Below are 22,173 nucleotides of genomic sequence, written 5' to 3'. Positions count from 1 at the left end.
ATCAACATGTATCTGCATTACTTAAATGACATGTTTTCAAGTTTTTCCCAGTTTGAATACTGGCAGAGAAACCAGCCCCTGTGTCACATCATATTCAGTGGAGCAACAAGTAATAATGACACCTAGTGTTTCAAATGTCATATAGACATTGTTGATGGAGAGGACTGATCATTTATAGGGAATGTTACTTTCATCTCGGGTGGCAAATGAGAATGATTTTGATTAATTTAAAGGTAAATGTCTTACTTATTGCTCCTTTAAAAAGAAAATAATGGTGTATTTAGTGAAAGTTGTTTTCTCTGATGTGTATTAATAAAAATGCTTCAGTTACTGTTGTTCTACAGTTTTTGTTAGGGGGTGACACGTTGTAATATAATGTAGTTAAAAACAAATATTTCTGAAAATGGGATTTTTCTTCCTCGTTGAATGAATGTAATAAAAGCATTAATGAGTAAACTGTTAACTTAATGATGGAAAAAATGTGACTCTGAGCTGGCTCTCTAACTGTGGAACAGAACAGTCTACAACCAATTAAGAACCATCCCTAGAAGAAATGTATGGTCAGCACTGATAATCTTTTGGTGGAAACAACCCAGATGAGGCCATTTAGCGAAGGGTAGGATTGTTTTTGTTACAACCCTTTACACTCCTGAATCGCAGCCGAAATAACTAAAGAAGAAAACAGAGTCAGTAAAAAAAAAAAAAGCATGGAGAAACATTCCTTAAAGTAATTTCCATTAATGGATACAACAAGCTTGTTACTGACTGGATTACAAGATATTAGACAGTAGATGGCAATTTTCATTACGTAAAGAATGAGCATATATTTGATGTTTGCTCTTTGATGCAGTTAACCTCCAGGCTCCAAATCAAACACTTCACAGCCACTGCATCCCTGCTCTCTATTCCTCATCTACATTCATTTTGTTGCTCAGCAAACATGTGTTCAATTTCCTGTTTGTAATTTTTCTCTTTTCACTGACTGATGTATCTTCATTGTTCCGTGTTGCAGCTGGTTTTGGCCTCCTTAACCTCTGACACACGATGAACAATCCCTCATTTCTGAACCAGTCAAGCGCCACACTAATCTCCTCTAAACGCTTGAATCTGTTGGTCTTGCATATCAAAGCAGAAAGGGAAGGCAGGGAGGGTAATTTTCTGACCAATTAAAGAGTAGACTTGATCCAGCAATGTGTTGTGTTGGTTGATCTTATGTCTTCTATCTATAGCAGGAAGAATATAGCATCCCTCTCATCTGTCATTCTATATTTATTTTTCGAAGAAGCCTAAGCTTAGAAAGCCTGTTTCTGTGAGAGTTATGGAGGACTGTCTTTCAGGGACCAAAGATTCAAAATCTTCCCTCTTATGTAAAAAGCATCAATCTGAAAGACGCTCGCGGGGGTAGGAAAAAAAAACAGAAAGGTAATTTGGAGAGCATCAAAGCTCAAGGAAATGCTAGTATCATTATCCTCTGATAGCAGAGTGTTGATTGACTCCTCCTCGCTGAAAGCCATTAGCCGAGCTGATTCAGAGAGGACTGGGCCATGACTTTACTGATAAGCAATTACCCAGGTGTCATTCTGTCTCGATGAAGTGAGCTGTGAAATCTGCTCCTCCAGGTCAAATAAACAGAAAGTTTTAATCAACACTCACTAAGGAAGAGCAACAAAAACATAGCTTGTTGCATGAAGAAAGAAGCCTAACAGGGCGTGTTTGTGTAACATTATTTATTTTTACACTACATCAACCTCAAAGTATTGTCTCCATTTCCAAATCCAAAATATACAATTACAAGTGCCTTGCAAAAGTGTTTAAATCCCTTGAACTTTACCACATTTTGAAACGTCATAACAAAAATCTACAATGTGCCTCTCTGAAGAGTGTATTTGATAGAGCAACACAAAGTAATGGATGACTCTGAAACTGAAAAACGGACTAATAGTTCAGAGAATTTTGGCAAAGAAAAACATACGCATGGCATGGATATGTGTTTAAGCCTCTCTACGTTGATACCTCTTATCAAAGTCAAGACCAACCCGTTAGCTTCAGATGTGACGAAATTAGTAGTTATAGGGCAGCTTCATGTTATTTCTATCTCAATAAAAAGCTGATGTCCTCTCTTTCAGCTGTTCTGTAAACACCTCAGAGGTTTAATCCAGAACGTCAGTGAACAAATCATGAATCATGAAGTCCCAGGAACACAGCAGGGATGCAGTTATGAAAACCTTTAAAACATTGTTAGATTATAAAGCACTGTTCAAACTATCATATGGATGCGAATAGAGCACAGAACAACTACAAAGCTATCAAGACATTGTGCCCCACCTAACTTACATGCTAGGGTAAGGATCTAATCAGTGAATGAGCCAATATGCCCATGGTAAGACTGGAGGAGCTTAGGTGGGAGAATTAGTCCACATTAGTTGTGCATTGCAAAAATCTTAGTTAGTCACAACCTATAAGTTGGTGATAAGGGAAACATGATAATGAATGTGCTCTGATCAGATGAGACCAGTGTTGAAATTAAAGGCCTGTAGGCAAAACACTTTGTGTGGTGGAAATTAGCAATTTACAGCTCCCAGAGTACACTAAATCAATGGAAAAGCAGTGTTTGTAGCATTATGCAATGGGGGTACTTTATTATTTTCTGAAGGAACAGAGACCTTAGTCTCACAGTGATGTACTGATATTAAAGGGGTTAGAATAGCAGCACACTTCAGGCATGAGAAGTATCATCTGCTTTCAATTAGAGGTCCTTTCGATTTGATGGATGGTCAAGCTAAAACTGATTCACAAAAAAAAAAACTTCCTGTCTCCTCCCTAGGTTACACCCACTTCCTGAATATCTAACAATAATGGCTTAGTAAAGCTACTAGGCGGGCTACCACTTTCTTTTTCTCAGCTAAACTTTTCAAAATAAGACACAATATGTAAAAAAACTTCTGATTTGAATGCATTTCTGGAAATCTACATAGAAGTACACATTTTTTAAAGAAAAAAAAACTTAGAGTGTTACTGTTTTGGTCTTTAAAACGCACATTTAAATCAGTGTACAACGGGTGCAGTAAAGGTTTCCACATAAAGGTTTTTCTGTATAATTGCTAACTGAGACTGTGCATTGAATGAAATATTTTGAGCCTTGACATTGAAAGGTAAAGCACAACTTGGATGATTTCTGTTAAGGAATACTGAGAAAAAATGCATACATATACATTTAGACATTTAGATTACTTGCATGTAATGACTAGAGTGCAGGAATTTTAAGCTAAGAGCTAAATAAATGTGAACAGGAGTATCTGGATGTGAAATAAGAAGGCAGCTTTGAATAAATGATGAATGAATGGAGAGCTTGATACGAACACTAATTACATTTTTTGTTTCTGTTTTAGAACAGCAAACAAAGCCTTGTGTTTTGGCCAAACCATCTTAAAGGAGCAGCGTATTAAGGGGAAATGAAAAGTGAGCTTCTGATTGCCCGGGCCAGAACCAAACACACATTGCCAAATCATCTCCTACAAGCAGGGGAAGAAGACTGAAGCTGTGGAAGAAGGAGCCAAAAAAGTATGATTAATTATCCTGATATGGAGGAGAGACACTAGAAGAATCCAACTACTTTTGCGTTATTAGATCCATGTTGGCAATGTGCTCTGACCATGGCTTCTTTACATTGCGTTCTTGACATACTGACTTTATTGCATGTTATATTATTGTCTTTTTTTTTTTTCATTGGTACTGCACTAGTCCACTGAGTTCCATGATCCTGTTTGATTTTATGTGTCATGACAATCATGGTGTGATGTGATCATTATGGTTATATGATAAAGAATGGAAACAGCCTGCCTCAGGCCACACACCAAAACCTACGGTTTAATACAATACATAGGAAGAACCAGGATCTGATTGGCACCAAAGGTCCTTAAAATACATGGTTATGATACTTTTCAGATTTAATATGGGGTTTTCTGGCTCAGTTTGGCTGAGAGTGGGATTTCCCCGAGTGTCTCATCAGTATTTCGAATCTTTTAGATGGGATGGGGTTTTCTGGTGGTGAAAGGCCCAGCCTGCCAACTGGTATTCTTTAATTTGTAAGTATGGTAGTGATAGATGTTTATCCATGGAAATGGTGAGTGGAAGACCAAGTGGGAGGTTTATCGGTTTGGGTTAGATTAGATGGATTTGACCTTGTTAGTAAACAGGCTTAGTTTAGGAAGATTAATTGTGCTAAATTGAAGGCAATCCTTGAAAAAAGGCTTGCAGCAAGACAATAATCCTAAATGTACATCCAGAATCCAGGCATAAATGCAATTGATAATTTGCGGCTAAAGACTTAAATCTTGCTGTGCTCTCACTGAGCCTTAGCTAGTATGGAAAGAGAAAAAAAGTCAGTTTGTAGATGAACAAATCTACTTAACACTTTCCAACATGTCTGCAGCTGTAATTACAGTGGGAGGTTATTCTGCAACACATTCATTCAAGGGGAGCTGAATACAAATGCACACCACACTTTTCAGAATTTTATTGTAAATCAATGTGAAAATCATGGCTACTATTCCTCCTTGAGGAGGAACAGGTCTTAAAAGTCACCCTTTTGACTGGGGTTATCTACAAAAAGAAGGATATTTCAGCCAACAGGATATGAGAAAAATATTTGCCTTCTGTGCACTGACCATTGTTGGAAGAATAACCAGTTAGAGGCAGACAAGTCTTTCTTTTTTTCAGAGTGAGATGATGTGCAGGACAAAAATCATCCTTGAGGGGATATGGAAATGGTTAAGCTCTATGATAAGTGGGGAATAAGTTGGTGTGATCCATTAAAGCCTGAAGCTCTTTTAAGATCTCTGAAGCTCTCTTTGTCTGAATGCATTGTTGTGTCATTCCAGGGTGGGATCATACATTTCAGTGACAGTTTGTGCTTTTTATTGATTGTTGTCACAACAACCATTTGAAGCAGACAACCTCCTTGTTTGAATATTGTTTTTTGTGCATGTCCTCAAAAACCCAATGTATAGATGAGTTAAACATAATTTATGCTTGGTGGGCATGATATAAATAAATCAAGACCGGGTCATCTATTTTTGTTCAGAATAGTCAGAACACAGCTTCATATGATGCACTCAATTTTCCTGCTGCTCTTTTTAACACTGCATCAAGTTTTAGAGAATTACATCTCAGCATAACTTTTTTTATCTTTTCAAAATAAAAGTAGTGCACTAATAACCGACACAAATTAAATTTGTACAATGTCGACAGGCCGTAACATGATCTGATGTATGATTTTTTTTTTATTCTAAGTAATAAATAGAAATTAAAAGTGATAAAAAAAGTTAATTATACAAATGTCACTCTCACCTCTCACACTACATAACATTTTTATGTCATGCCGAAAAAGCATTTGCCAGGTTTGTGTACACAAACCAGGAATCTAACTCTGGACAATGCTCACAATGTGCTTACTTGTACAAAAATACAATAATGCTGTTATTCAAATCAAACACAGTCTGCGAGATAGAAAACAAATATGAACACACATAAACAAGCGGACAAATTGATACAATAATGTAATAGTGCAATGAGCAGATTGCAATGGATGCAAGAATAAATATCATTTCCACTGTAGTTATCATTACGTACATGTCGGAGGTAATAAGTGATGTACAGGTGCACATACACATACAAACATACATGTTCACTGTGTGCTGACTGCAGACAAAGGAATGCTGGAACAAATTAGTATTATTTGCAATGTTATGTACGTGAGGTAGTTGGATTTGTTTACATTATTTACAATATGATAATTTCAACAGTAAAAAGGAGCAGTACTTTTTTTTTGTCAGAGCCATCTGTTCTCCTGAAGTCCACGTTTATTTTGACAGTTTTGAGTGTGTTAACCTCCAGGTTGTTCTGGCTATACCAGAGAGCCAGCTGATGAAACCTCCTGTCTAAAGGCCAACTCACCACCATCCCGGTGGAAGCCAATGACCGGTGTGTCACAAGCAAACTTCAGGAGTCTGACAGATGGGTCTATTGAGGTGCAGTCATTGGTGTAGACTCTACACTGTAAAGGGAGAAGAGCAGTGGGGAGGGAACACACCCCTGGGTGGATAGTCTGAGTGGTGGATGTGAAGCCTTACCGTCTGACTCCTGTCAGTGAGGAAGTTTGTGATCCGCTGACAGGTGGAGGCTGGGAGATTGAGCTGGGTGATTTTAGTGCTGAGGATGTCTGGGATGATGGTGTTCAATGCTGAGCTGAAGTCCACAAACCAAGATCCTTGAATATTATTATTATTATTATTATTATTATTATTATTATTATTATTATTATTATTATTATTATTATTATTATTATTATTATTATTCATTATTTGCCACTATCTGTAATGTGGCCCAAAATTCGTCATGTAATGAAATACCGCGCAAATTCAATTCAGGTCCAAATGGCCGCATTTTGGACACTCCTGACCTAAACATGCATTTTTCTTTTTTGACAAAGTCATGAGTAAGCTCAATATCTTATTTTGAAAGTCTCCTCCGGATGTGACATCAATCCTGAAATCGACTGAGCTTTAAGAGCAGTGGCTCCTCTGCCAGTTGGAGTGAAACTTGTCTCCGGTTGGAGCGGAGCTCCGTCAGGACCCGGCGGCTTGTTTAGTTCCTCCTCCCGGACCGAGAGAGCGAGATGCGGCGCAAAGAGAAGAGGCTGCTACAGGTCACCGGGCTGCTGCTCGCTGCGGCACTTTTCTTCCCGAACGTCGGTCTGTGGTCTTTGTACCGGGACCGAGTGCTGGACAGCGGCTTGGCGGGCTCAGCCGACGGACAGAACCGGATCTCAGCGCTCCTTCAGGTAGTGTGTTGATTTTCTATTAAAAACGACCCTAACAACAATCTCGATGAAAACATCCAAATCTGCGCGACCGTAAGCAATCGGAAAATCACAGCTGAGATAATTATTTAAGCACATTTTTACTTCAAATTTTAAGCCAAGAAATCCTAAATCGGGCTTTAGGAAAGTCCTGGGTACAGCTCCAGCACCATGGAGAGCGCAAAGACTTTAAACGGAGACCCAGCATGTCCAGTCGGCCGGCGTTCAACAGGATTTGCTTCTGCAACCGGATAAAACAATAAAAGCAAAGCTTAATTCATCACCCATTCTAAGTACCATCCCCTGGACCAGACTCGAAATCAGACACAAACTTTTTTGTTTCCCCTCACAGAAGGGTAACTTATAGGGCACATACTTTCTGGAATATTTGACACTTTAGCAGGATTTGAGCCAGCCAACATTTCTTTGAACAACCAGACAGGCTTTCCTAAGTTCAAATAACAGCCAGGCTAAAAAAAAAACACTTTTAAAATCATCAACACTGTCTTCTGAACAGCTTGTTCAAATGGCGAGGGCTGTATAAATGAATAATGCCTCAAATCTCAGAGGACCTGAGTCTGGGGCACTAGTAGAACAATGGCAGATCTGATAAAGGGGTTAGATAAAAATATTAATATTTCAATATTTAATGAATGCATCATGAAAGCAATTTTAAAACGCAGAGGTAGCCTGGAGAGATGTACAATATCTTAGTTATATCCAGTTCAGCAGGTCATTGTGCATGAAGGAAACATTAATTACTCTAATCAGATATCGCATACTGCCTCTTATGCAAAATTGACTGTAAGCACAAAAGACTATGTGCACATTCAAAAATAAACACCTAGAAATCCAATTTAACATGTCAAATACTATTTTCATTAACTATAAATAAATAGATAACTCAGTCATTTAGTCTGTCGACTGTGTTCCTGAAAATATACCAACCCAGTAAATGATTTAAATGTATATTCTGTTTAAGTAAAAATGAAAAAAAAAAAAATAATCAGAATATCTCTTTAGGGCTCAGGCTTTTTTTTCACTTTGACAAACCAGAAATGATTTAGTCAAGGCTTTTCGTCTCTATTTGTTTAGTTTGTTTCCGATGAAATTAAACTGACAAATGGAGAACTGTTTTATCAGACTGATGAGGGATCTGGCAGAAAAAGTGACTGTCAATCTGCTCGGGTGATGTTGGGAAAACTTATGGTTTCCACAGGACCTGCTTCTGAAGGCATGTAAAGCAGAGATGTCTGCAACCTCTGCTGTTTGCGTTTGCCAAAACAAGGCTTAACAGCGGTAGTTTCAGGTTATTTCCGTTCACTTTCTGTTAGGCAGAGAAGAGCAAAACATAAATAGAATGAGAACACAAATAAAGCAACAATATGTGCGTCCTTTTTCGAGAGCTCATCGTAGGGCACTATGGCATCACTGAAGTAGATAAAAATCAATACCCTAATCCCATTCAAGTTTTCTCACATACGTCCTGTTAGAGACATTTGGAGCTGGCCTCCCTCACTGCTGCTAAAACAGACTGTACTAAAACACAAACAGGGTGAGCTCATTCGCCAACTCACTGATGTGTTTGATAAAGCAGAATACAAATTAGACTCCTACAGATTTATTTGCACACAATGAAATCCTTAAAGTGGGACAGAGTAGATTACTGTAGTCTGACGCTGAAAGTTTTAATTCGGGTGAACAATAGCTGTGCTCGGCTTTGACTGACAGGTTGTAAACGTCTCAAATTAGGCTCTATTTACGATCTGCCTCTAACAGTTTTGAAATAAAAAACTGTTAGAGGCAGAAGTTTGAATTGAATGAGGATGTTCTCTAATGAAATATTTACATGTATTATCCTAAATCTTTTATTTAGCTGTGATTGTTCTTATAAGTGTTTTTTCTCCAAAGTAAAAAAACAACATCTTCAAACCTGACTGAAATTTTCATCACCCTCATGTATGTTTGAAGGATTGAAGTTGATGCTTTCTAACTTCAGACCAACGTACCAACTTTCAAGCATGATGGTGGTAGCATAGTGCTGCGGGCATGTATTCATAATGGTGGTACATCTGCATTGCACAATTGCCGGAAATATTTAAGGAGGACAACGTCCAAACTCTTCAACTCAAACCAACAGTTTTGGAAAACATTAGGTGTTACAACAGGAACGTTATCTCCAGCAAACATTTAGAATGGTTTTGGAATCAATTATACATGTTAGCAATAATCCGATTTCGTTCAATTGTAGTTTAACAATCCTTAAGAGAAATTAGACAATTAAGCTTCTGGCATGGTGGTTTGGACAGTCATGACGATAACCCCATTGAAAGTGGATAGACCAAGCTTTCGTCCGTTCCAGGAAACCATCCAATTCAAATTCTCTTTAATTTGAACATTTTAGGATGTATGTACAACATATAGAGTCACTGGCCACTTTATTAGGATGGTATTTCACTTGTCCCAGGTTTTACTCCCCGTCAGCCCTTGGAACTGCAGTATTTTGATTATTCTTGGCATAAATTTAACAAGGTGTTAAAATATTTGTAGCAGCATCTATTTTTGTCCAATGTTGGTGACCCTATGAACTTTGCCCTCAATTACCCGTTATTGGCTGACAAGAATGCCACCCAGTTTTGCCTTCTGCTCCTGTAGTCCACCTGCTTCAAGGTTTAACATGTTACACAATGAAAAAAAGGTATTATGCATACCCTAGTTGAAACAAGTGGTCATTTCAACTGTTGTTGGTTTTCTATCATTGGAACCAGTGTCCCCATTTCCTCTGATCTCTGGATCGGAGAGATATTCACTGCTGCTCACATAATACTTTCTCCTCTTTTTAAGATTTCCTACCAGTGAGGAATGTTTCTGTTTGAAAATCCCAATTTATTAACAGTGTGTGAAATATGGCATGTGGCACCAACAATGTTGCCACAATCAATGTCTTTTATACCCCCCTCCCCTTTCTCCCCCATTCTGTTGCTCAGTGTGAGCTCAAGCAAGTTTTAATTGAGCAAGCATTAATTTCCTTTTTGCTACCCTCTTTCATAAATTGTGGTCCATTTTATGCATATTAACCTCCCGTTTCAGGCACAAATTCTTAGCAATGTATTATTATTATTTGCATAAGTTGCTAAATTCCTCCTCTTGTAACATTGAAAACTGTTTTAGCATTGTGATGGTGGTTATATATCACATTTGAAGCTAATATTGATAGTAATAATATTCTGCATGAAAGTCATAGAGCATGCATCCATGTTATTTGTGTTTTATTGGATGCAGCACTGCTCTGAATTAATGTATCTCTCCAACCACTTTTTATAAGCAGTAAACATTGATATCATTCAGCGTTGCTACTCTCCACTGCCAGAAGAGAGCCTGCGTGTGTTAGCCCGAGGCATGTTTGTCACATTTGTTTGCACAGACATTCCACCAAGTGTACTTCTGACATCTCAGTGGATACTTGTTTGCTGTACGTGTTGCCATCTGAGGAGAAAACCTAATTCACAAAAATGTCACATCATATATCTTCGGTTGTCTAATTGATTTAGCAACAAGTCTTAACTCTGTGGTGCCCCGCTGATGACAGCCAAAGAGACGTTTTCTGTGAAAGATTTATGACAGAACACCAAAAAGAGCTTGTTTGTTTCAGATCAGGCTTCAAAACCTCCTGAATGTTCTGTGCTTTCAGCATGAAACGGAACCTTTTCTGAAAACCACGGCTTGTTTTCTAATCCACCACTTTCTGAGAAAGTGAGAAGTGTGAGTTTCCACAAGTTGTGCTCGCCGTCTGGTCCTCTGCCCACTCTGCAGCTCAGCAGGATCCTGCATAATGGCTCCTTTTTGGAAATAATGGGCTATACAGTGGTGTTACCGCATTGCTTTTCCACGGTGTGTGGAGTCCTTCACTGCAGGGTCTTCTGCAGCCTGGAGCTAGGCAGGGACCACAGAGCTTTGTGGCGTTTATGTGTTTGTCATAACGGGTTTATGCAACCCTTAGTAAGGTTTGAATGTTCTGTTCAGTAGCTACCCAGGAAATACCAAAGATGTCATAGTGTTGCTCTGAGTCTGGTAGAGAGGGGACAGATAAACTTCAACTTGAATTTAATTTGTGTGCATATTTAGGGTTTTTGAGATGTGAAAACAGTCCACATGTGACTTAAGTTAAGTTTGGTCTTAAAGTAAAATACTTTAAGACATCTATATATGTCAAAAATGTTCTTTTAGCGTTTGCATTTAGCTTTAATTAGAGTATGAGTGGACATAGGTTAATTCCTGCTATTATTCTAAAACCACAAGAAGACAAAGCCAACCAGATCCTTTAAACTGCATGGTTTCCTAACAGGGTCACAGCTTGCAAGTATGGTCCTCAAATGTTCAACAGAGATGAGTTTGAATGATTGGGAACGGCACTCCAGGAACTTAATGCCAGCCTGCTTTACACAATCTAAAACCAGTTGTGATGTTTTTTTGGGTTCAGTGTCCTATTGGAACCCCCAACTGTCTCTGAGTTTTGAACATTTGTTGATATGAAGTCCAAGAATCAGCTAGTACTCTTTCTTCATTATTCCAGCCACGTTGTCCAAGGCACCAGTACCGCCGATTAAAAACTAGGCCCTTGCCATGATGCTGCCACTGCGTTTGGCAGCTTAACTCGTCAATCGGCTTCGAGAAACGCCCGCTGCAGTAAATCACGACTCTAACCAGAAGATAACTGACCTCACGTTGGTCAAGTTAAGATATTTTAGGATCTTCAGCCCCAAAGATCCAAAACTAGTTTTAAAACTTATATCTGAACTGAATGATTGTGTTTGTGACACAATTCCTGTTTTTATCCAAATTTTATAATTCAGGAATAAATAAAAAATGCAATTTAAATCTGTTACAGATTATATAGTTTTCAGCAGATTGTCTGTTATGCAAATTAGGAAATGAATTTTAAATTGTTTATTGAGAAAATGATCTAAACTAAGTACCAGGACTACGTTTAATTTAAAAATTCCAACCACTGCTCACGCCCAGATAGGGGATCGATTAATTCCCTGAACTCAGAAAGAAATGGTCTTTGTACACACAAGGTTTTGCATTCCTGGACGAAGCAAAGGGATGCTCTCAGCATCCAGGACAAATTGACTTGTCTGTGGAGTGGCTGAAAGAGGGGCAGAAGGGGAGCAGAAGGTGAGATAAAAACAGGAAAAGCAGTTAATTGTCTCCCTGGGGTGCTGTGATCTAACAGAAAAGAAAAGAAAAAAAAAAACTGAGAAGAGAAAGGAAGAAAAGTTTCTCCTCCAATTCCAACCATCTGAGAGATTTCATTTTTAGCAGGAAAAAGAAAACAGAGCAGGGATATTCAGACCCATTGTGGTTCTCTTTGGTCCTTGGAGAACAAACAATTTCAGTTTATTTATACCGCCCCGATTCAAAACAACATCACACTTAAATGAAAAAAGTCAATTCAGTGGAATCTAACAGAAAGATTCTATGTCAAGGACATGTTTCTGTTGATCCTAGTAATTAAAACAATTCCGTCAAGTTCAGTTTATTATTCAAATTGGATAAAACTTTTTCTGTCTAAGGCTGTAGGGTCCAAAGTCAGTCCTCAAGGGCCGCTGTCCTGCATGTTCCAGGTGTTCTCCTGACTCAACACCTGGTTCAACACAGCTCACAAGCTCTCAGGTACCGTCTGGATATAACAGGTTACGTTTTGGGAGCTTGTGGGTTACTCTCCTAGAGGCTTTAGGTTATTTCTCGGAATTTGCAGAACCACTTAGTGGTTATTTCCCCAGATTTCTGGCATGGCACCAACAGGTTGCCATTCACAACTTAAAGGTTACCTTCATGGAACGTGTGCGTTACCTTCTGGACTATACAGGTTTTCATTCGTACATTTACTTTTCACATTCCCAGGAGGTGCGAGGCACATTCCCATACCTTAAAGATTTATTTCCCAAACTTACACAGTACTTTCAATAGCCTACAAGGTACTTTCTGGAAATTATTTGTTAATTTCATAGAACTTGCAAGTTACTTTCTTGTAACAATTATGGTTCCAAAACCTACTGGTCACTTTCCTAAGACCTGTGGGTTACTTTCCTGTCACTTACAGGCTTACTTAACCAAAACTCGAGAGATGTGCTATAGAACTTACAAAGAACTTTCTGGGTTCTTTCTGACTAAGTTATGGAGTGTACAAGGTGCTTTTTAAAATAATGCATCCTAGTCATTTGGAAGCAACCTATAATTTCTTAAAAAGTGGGCTGTATAATGTTTCACTACTAATGTACAATTGTATTACAAGGCAACAATGGAAACACAGATATAAAGGAGGGGTGGTGTGTATTTAGGTGTGATAGGATTTAGCATGAATTTTATCTTGCATAGTGTTTTTAACTGCTATAAAAACAACAAAAAAACTTCAATGTGTTGACGTCTTTTTTTCAGGTGATACAGCAGAACGTGTTAAATGTACAAATTTGCTATCAGCGGACTGCTGATAATGTTATCTTGTCGTATTTCCCGGGAGAAAAGTGTCACCTTTAACTTTAACGCAATAAATATAAAAAATAAAAAAATAAAGTTAACACCTCGAAGCAAAACGAGGCAAGTCTCTGCTGAAAAGGTGTCCTCTTAGATGTTAACGTGACATTTCCACTCATTGTACACGGAGTTCTGATTATTTCTGGGCAATAAAGACCTTTTCAAATCCAGTCCGGTACATCAGGTAGGTCTGTTTCAGGGGAGATGCTTTTTTTCTCTCTCTCTTTTTGGGAAGTTTCACATATTACAGGCATTATGAAAAATTAAGTACCAAAAAATGGCTTCTTTTCATGCATTCATGTGGATCCTGACAAAGCCTGAATCGTATTTAAAACAAAATTATTATTATTATTAAGATTATAAATAAACTTTTATTCATATATTTAACTACTATTACTATTGCTCATTTTATCCTAAATGTTCACTGGTGCCGTGGAGTTGACATAAGGATGGGACTCCTACTAACAACTAATAAAGTGAGAATTCCCCATTTCCAGTTACAGGTGGATAAATATATCTACAAAAATATACCTTAAATATTCCCTGTACTGAAAGTATATGAGCAAACATTAGCAAAAACCTAAAAAAATTACTTTCAAAAATGAAACCTTTAATTTTTTGAATGCAGCAATTCTTAATGAACTGCATTGCTGCAAAAGACAAAAAGTTCAATGTTACATTGCTGCTAATTGGCAAACTATATGTTAAATGGGGATGGTAGGGAGCGATCCATTGGAATGTAATTATGAAGGGCTAAAGAGAAACATGGAGCTTAATATTGGCCATAAAGTATATACATACATATATATATATGTATGTGTGTATGTATATATGTATATATATGTATATGTACTAGAACTATGTGTTTGACAAATGAGATGTGGGTTTAATTCAGTTTCCCTTTTTCATACTTTTAACTTATACAGATTATTTTGAAGTAGCTGTAGCATTTTTAAGTTCAACAGTGTGTGAAATATAGCATGTGGCACCAACAATGTTGCCATAAGTTTAAAATTATTTTCAAAAATTTCAAATCTAGGTCATAGACTTCATGTTCATATTGCTTTGCAGCTTCAATTTGCTCAACTTTTCAGACTTCCCTTTCATGAATCATCTAGGGTGGAAAGGTATCTCAGATTTCATATGCACAGATTGTAGTCACAGTATGTCTACATATTAATAAAACAATTAACCAGCAGATATTTTCTACTCCAGCTTGGCATCTGATTTTCGGCTCTAATCATTGTTTAAATGTTAAGAAATATTTCAATTTAGCTGTTTTCTAAGTCTAACTTTGGGCTGACTTAGCTAGGATTGTACTTCAAGGACTATTTTTAGATCACTTTTTTTCTTAAATGACACAAGATTTCGGCAATGGTTCATATTGTGTAAATGCTTGTCAATCAGCTACTGTGTCAATTTACCACCGTTAAAAGAGGGATATAGTTAATCTACATCCACTAGTATACAATAGACTATGTTAATGAGCCTTTTTAGGCTGACATTTTGGTCCATCTTAAATCTCAAATCTTAAATCTCAACATAGCAGAATTCGGCAGACCTGGAAAAAAAATTAAAGTGCGGTGTGCTGGAGGAGAGAAATGGATGTTCCAGCAGTAAGCTGGGTTAATGCGGTGTCCGGCTTCATTTCTTGCATATTAGTGTTGAGTTATTAAGACAGCTTTACTGGGAGTTAAATTCCCCTGGCTGTTTGTTCTCTGCAAGGTCCTCTACATCTGCTGGCTACTGGCTTGTGTGACTGTACGTGTGAGAGAGGCGGGGTTGGGGAGGGGTGTGCACGGGGCCAGCAGGAAAAAAAAAAAAAAAAGACTCTGTTTTAATCACCAGCACATTTTCTCTCATGCTGTTTCTTACAGCCACAACCCACTCGTGCAAGGCACAGACACATGCACAAAAACAGGATAAAAATAAGAGTTACACAGAAGCTCTCAGATTTGCCGACCGCTGTAGTCTGTTATTCTCTGTGTTCTGTTGCTCAAGGTCTCATTGGAGCAGAAAGCCTCAGCGGAATAAAACATCTACAGTGGCTGAAATTTTAATTAGAAGCAAATGTGTTGGCGTAGCATCACTTCCGTTCATTTGGAAAACACACAGATGGACTTGCACTCTACTTGACTCACCAAAACACACATAATAACTCTATTTAAAATGTTATTAAGAATAAATCCTTAACCGTCTTTGTGTTCTAGCAAACTAAATTTTCAAGAAACTCCATGGGTCACTTTCAAGGAGACTGGACATAAGCTGTCTCGTCATGATTCAGGTGAGCGAGTACTCCCCTCACACCAAGCAATGGCTTCTAACGACCCAGGACAGTCACGGGTGGGTCATTGATTTGGCCTCCATGTCCTTAAAAAACAGCTGTGCACCAGCTGCAGGTTGCTCAAGTGCGAGCCACCAGAACTGACAAAGACCCCTGGATAGGTGTCGAACCGTTTTCAGAAAGAACTTAGTGAAAGTCTGGTTGCCTCTGAATTACGCCTGTTTGCTATGACAATGTAACGTTTTCTCCAAACAAGTTACTGTGTATTAAGGCCAGACATTTCTACTTTTGTCTCATGTATCCAAACACATTGTTCCAGACACCTTCTCCATGATCTTTCACAAAACCGGAGATGTGCTACCATAGCCTTTGTTTTTGACCAGGTTTACTCAAGTCCAGATCTGGAGAGCTCCTATCCTGATACTTGATGGTCAAACACACCTAAATCAATGGCTGACTCGATAGCATGCCTCTGCAGAGCTGAATGACTGAATGCTGATGAATGAATTCAGCGATTTCATTCAAGTATGTTGGAGCACGGATGCATCTGAGGCCTTGTACAGTCAAACTCAACACCAACATAAAAATCAGCAGCTCTCTGATAGCATTCATTTTTCCTCCATAACACGGTCAACTCACTGGCCTGACGTCAGGGCCCCATTATTCTCACCGACTGTGACGCGCCACGCCCTGAAGGCTTGTGTTGCTGGGTTCACATGCAGAGTTTTCTCAAATCTCCTCTTTGGCCGGAGTTTTCAGAAATGATTGTTTTTAGCGATAAAATGTTGTTTTGTATGGCTGAAAGGCCAAAATGCATAAATTGTGTTCATTTTCCTACATATTCGGCTATATGTGGACAAGCCTTGAAAGTGGCAGGATAGTAGCTCTCAAGAACTGTACTTGGTTTAGACAGAGGAGGCTTTCTCCTTAAAAACATCCTAAAAAGGCAGTAATTGTTCAGTCTTTTTAAATCCATCTGTTTATCCTTGTTAATCTTTGCTACCTCGAGTGAGGTCCATGGAGTCTGACATGGAGCTCCTTGGGTTTCTCACACTTTTTAGAAATACTGGAAAATGTTGACCCTGAAGGGAATTTCCTGGGGCGTCCATTTCTGGAAACACTGGCTGCTATCTGAAATGTTTCCTGATTGTAAATAATCTCTCTCTAAATGACGATGATGCATTTTAAGTCACTTTGAAACAGCTTTTTCACATTTCCCTAAATGTTTGCTTCTTTAGGCTCTGGTGGAGAACGTTTTCTTTCTTTGTCTTAATATCTGTATTCTCCTCAGCATTAAACCAGGGAAAACACCCTACTTACGTCAAGGGGCTCACACTTGCTGATGACCAATAATCAAGTGCACTTAATTAGCAGCACCAGGCTGCTACTTTCTATCTTAAAACATGTTGGAGAGTTTAGCTGGGGAGACCTGGAGATGCTGACATTGACTAAGCATGGCCAATGGCAGTGAGAAAACATGAAATTCTGCTTAATCTGTTAATTTGAATCCTTTCCTGCATTTGAGTGATTCTACCATGGTTGGGTACAAACTCAGATTGCACCATAAATAAATATTTCCCTTTATAGCCACACAGAGGGGAAAATAGTCTCTACATTTAACCCACCTCTTAGGGAGCAGTGTGCTGCCAACACTGAGTGGCGCATGGGGAGCAATATGTGGTCAAGGGTCTTGCTCAGGGACCCAGAGTGACAGGCTGAGTTTCAAACCGCTGACCTTAGGGTCCTCTCCAAGATGCAAATACCCGGCTCTCTAACCACTAGGCCCACCATATACAATGTTCTGAGCAACCAAAATATTCTTTATAACACTGCTCTCCAAAGAAATGAGTATTTTGTTCGACTGGATAAAGTCTGATTAAAATATGGTTAAAAAAGTAAAAAATAAATTAAATTGGAAGAGCATTAACGTTAAGATAGATCGCTCTTATCTCTGATCCCTCAGACCAAACAGCACCAAGAATCACAATTCATCAACTGCTGATGTACAAACATGGAAAATTGAAGATTTTGGAAAATACTTGTCAACAAAAGATAGTTGTCAGCGATTAATCCCTGCAGCCAGACTCTGGCATGGTGTGGTGGTGCATCAGCGCCCTTGGCAAAGCTAATTTCCACTTTTATAATGGCAGCTTTATTGCAGTCCAGAAGAGATATCTGAGCCCTCTCCACACATTCCAAAAGCAGAAATTTGGAAAACAGCACTGACTTATCTGAATTAGAGCAATCTGTGGGGGATTTTAATAATTTAGCAACTACAGCTTCACACCTTGAGAATGGTTGGGAAAAAAAAGAAAAAGAAAAACATAACCACCAAAATGCTTAATTTGTTTGGGATCCTCAATGCCAGAGGGGTCAAAGCAACAAAGTTTTCTTTCCAAAGTTAGTTAGAGATGTTGGGCAGGCGAGAAAAAAAGATTCGGATGTTTATTCTTGGATGTGACAGATTGTCAAGTGTGGACAGAAAAGAATGAATCCGTACAAGAAAAGCTGCTCATTTCCATTGTTTTGCTGAGATGTACACTTCCTCCAAGGAATGCTCAGTGATGGGGAATTTTTCATAACTGGAAAATGGCAACATAATCTGCTGCAAACAAGAATGTTTAAATCTTTCTTTTCCATGATTTCTCAGATATGAGCATGAAGAAAGTGTCAGGGCAGTCCTATTCTGAAGTTTATCTTGTTAGGATTAGACATTTAAACTGAAAGATGGGACATGCAAGTTTAGGTGAAGGTGCAACATTGTTTGTTTCATCTCCTCGTGACGGGCTGTATCCCTTATTTGACCTCGAACATGAGACAATTAGGCGACCTGAAAAGTCTCTAGCTTGCGCCATCACTAGTTCTGACAACAATAATCTCTATGATGTTTCTTCCATTCTCTCCATAGAAGGAACTCCAGGCCCAGTACTGTGGTGTTTCACTGCATCACGTTCCTCAATTCAGTCATCACCAGAGCTATTGCTACTTACTTCCTGCAATCTCGTAGTTTTTTTTCCCTCTCATAATAAGGATACGATGGAGTAATCAGTGAAGCTATTTATGTCATTAAATCTGTCGTTTTTTCTTTCCCATAAAAAATACTCCTGCTCGGTGCTTCTGTGTTTATATTACTGTTTTTTGCTTATACTCTTGTTACTTTGTTTCAAATAGAAAGTACCCCTGGTCTAATGCTTGTCTTCCTGTCACGGCAAGCTTACTCAGGATGACAAATTTTTCCTAAACTTGGATTCATTAGAAATATTATTTTTTTTTATTCCTCTACGTGGCATGATCAGCTGAACCTGTCCATATTGTACGGACTTCCTGTTTGCGGTAAGGCGTATTGCGTCACTTCCTGTTGTTGCTGTGTGAACGACGGAGCTTTGCTCCAGGCTCTCTCGCTTTTTATCTTTAAACCTCTTTGCTGTAACATCTGTTTCCAAACATAAGCACTTTTAAAACATTGTCTGTGGCTGCTCATCACGTTTGGGAACTCCTCGTGTTTCACACGGTTTGTTCTTTGGCGTGATAATAGGGCGTTAGCCTAGCTTTAGCCTAGCGTTAGCCTAGCGCTAGCCAAGCCTTAGCCTCATAATGGCTTCTCCGGCTCTGACTAAGTCTCCTATCTGCTGCTCTCTGTGTCAGATGTTCAGTTATTCCTCTGCCTCCTTTAGTGATGATGGTACATGTAATAAATGTAGTGTTTTTGTAGCTTTGGAGGCGAGGGTGTCAGAATTGGAGACCCGGCTCCGTGCTGTTGAAAAACCAGCTGATAGCCGCTCTTTTGCTAGCGCGGAGCCGCATAGAGTAACTTCACGTAGCGAACCTAAAGCAGTAGCACCCAGCCAGCCTGGTAACCAGGCTGGCTGGGTGACAGTTCGTAGGAAGCATAGCTCTAGATTACAGACCCCAGATCACCACCAACCCATCTGCGTTTCTAATAAATTTTCCCCTCTGAGCGACAATCTCGCCGAGGAGCCGACCTTAATTATTGGCAGCTCCATAATGAGAAATGTGGCACTAAAGAAACCAGGGACCATAGTTAAATGCCTGCCAGGGGCCAGAACAGGCGACATAGAATCCTACCTAAAACTACTGGCTAAGGATAAGCGTAAATACCGCAAAATTGTTATTCACGCTGGCGGTAATGACACCCGGTCACGCCGATCAGAGGTCACCAAAGTTGGTGTTGCTTCGGTTTGTGAGTTTGCTAAAACTATGTCGGACTCTGTAATTTTCTCTGGTCCCCTGCCTGATCTGACCAGTGATGACATGTTTAGCCGCATGTCATCATTCAACCGCTGGTTGTCTAGGTGGTGTCCAGAAAACGACGTGGGCTACATTGATAACTGGAGAACTTTCTGGGGAAAACCTGGTCTGATCCGGAGAGACGGCATCCATCCTACTTTGGATGGTGCAGCTCTTCTTTCTAGGAATCTGGCCGGATTTATTAGTTCTCCTAAATGCTGACAACCCAGGGTCCAGACCAGGAAGCAGAGCCGTAGTTTAACACACCTCTCTGCAGCTTCTGTACTGTTACCCACCCATTATCCTATTGAGACGGTGTCTTTCCCACGGCCAAAACTTAACAGATCAAAAACTGATCTAAAAGGAACAAATCATAAAAACCTAATAAAAATCAATATGGTTCACCTTGAACCTAAAAATAAAATAATAAAATGTGGTCTATTAAATATAAGGTCTCTCCCTCCAAAGACTTTGTTAGTTAATGAATTGATTTCTGATAATCAGATTGATTTGTTTTGTCTCACAGAAACCTGGCTACAAGAGGACTACGTTAGTATAAATGAGTCAACCCCCTCCAGTTATTCAAATTTCCACATTCCCAGATCTGTGGGAAGAGGAGGAGGAGTGGCAACTATCTTTCAGTCTGATTTATTAATTAGTCCCAGGCCAACTAATAATTACAGTTCTTTTGAACATTTAACCCTCAGTTTCCCTCATCCAAACTGCAAAGCAATAAAACCTCTTCTGTTTGTTGTTTTGTATCGTCCACCAGGCCCTTACACTCAGTTTTTGGATGAGTTGTCAGATTTCTTATCTGATTTGGTGTTAAATACTGATAAGGTTATTATAGTGGGTGATTTTAACATCCATGTTGACACTGAATGTGATAACCTTAGTGTAGCCTTTAAAACTATCCTAGATTCAATTGGTTTTGCTCAAAATGTGCATGAACCGACGCACTCTCGGCTCCATACTTTAGACCTTGTTCTGACATATGGCATTGATTGTGAAGAATTAACAGTATTCTCTCACAACCCTGTCCTGTCTGATCATTTTTTAATAACATTTGAGTTTAATCTAACTGAATTCTCCACCCCCAAAAGAGGGTTCCATTATAGTAGATTTTTATCGGATAATGCTGTATCAAAACTTAAAGAGTCTGTCCCCTTCTTAATATCCTCAGTATTGCAGAAATGCCCTGTAGATGGCAGCATTGCTGTTTCTTCCCATTCACAAATCGATACCTTTGCTAACAATGTGACTTCCTCATTGCGTTCTGTATTAGACAATGTAGCTCCCTTGAAAAAGAAGGTGATTATTCACAGGAAGCTGGCTCCTTGGTTTAATTCAGAGCTGCGTTCCTTGAAGCACAATGTTAGGAAATTGGAGAGAAAATGGCGCTCTACACACCAAGAGGAATCCTACTTAATCTGGAGGGACAGACTATTGTTGTATAACAAGACCCTCCGCAGAGTTAGAGTAGCATATTTTTCATCATTAATTGAAGAGAATAAAAATAATCCTAGATTTCTCTTTAGTACAGTTGCCAAACTTGCCCAGAGCCACAGCTCTGTTGATCCATCCATTCCCTTAGCTCTTAGTAGTAATGATTTTATGGGATTCTTCATAAATAAAATTGATGCCATTAAAAATAAAATAATTGGCATCCTCCCAAACATGATTACCTCGTCCTCAGTAAGTGAGGCAGCATTGGAGGAATCTTTAGAATCTGCGCAGTGTTTGAACTGTTTAGAAGCAGTAGAGCTTTCTGAGCTATCTAAAATTTTAGCTTTATCTAAACCTTCTACCTGTATGTTAGACCCAATCCCAACCAAGTTGTTTAAGGAGATATTCCCTTTGATCAGTGGCACTATTTTAGACATGATTAATCTATCCTTAGTAAATGGATATGTACCACAGGTTTTGAAAGTAGCTGTTATTAAACCTTTACTTAAGAAACCTTCTCTTGATCAAGATGAGTTAGTAAATTACAGACCTATATCTAATCTTCTTTTCTTATCTAAAATTCTTGAGAAAGTAGTTGCTAATCAACTTTGTGAACATTTACAAAGTAATGACCTACTTGAGGAGTTTCAGTCAGGCTTCAGAGCTCATCATAGCACTGAAACAGCTCTGGTGAAGGTCACTAATGATATTCTCATGGCCTCAGATAATGGACTTGTGTCTATACTTGTCCTGTTAGATCTCAGTGCTGCGTTTGATACAGTTGATCACAATATTCTCC

The 22,173-nt window shown here is 38.9% G+C and overlaps 1 protein-coding gene across 1 annotated transcript in view; it reads left to right on the top strand.

Moving 5' to 3' along the window:
• The first annotated feature begins 6,570 nt into the window (after nt 1–6,570).
• The window catches only part of LOC105933727 (polypeptide N-acetylgalactosaminyltransferase 10), a 75,858-nt gene continuing 60,255 nt past the window's right edge, over nt 6,571–22,173 (top strand). Inside the window, exon 1 of the mRNA XM_036142799.1 lies at nt 6,571–6,841. Within this exon, the coding sequence (XP_035998692.1) occupies nt 6,677–6,841 (165 nt within the window). The 5' untranslated portion in view covers nt 6,571–6,676. The remainder of the gene's footprint in view (nt 6,842–22,173) is intronic.

This window comes from Fundulus heteroclitus, chromosome 11 (genome assembly GCF_011125445.2).
Source record: "Fundulus heteroclitus isolate FHET01 chromosome 11, MU-UCD_Fhet_4.1, whole genome shotgun sequence".
Lineage (NCBI taxonomy): Eukaryota > Metazoa > Chordata > Actinopteri > Cyprinodontiformes > Fundulidae > Fundulus > Fundulus heteroclitus.
The sequence above is the reverse complement of the archived record's forward strand: the minus strand, read 5'-3'. Positions and strand labels throughout refer to the sequence as shown.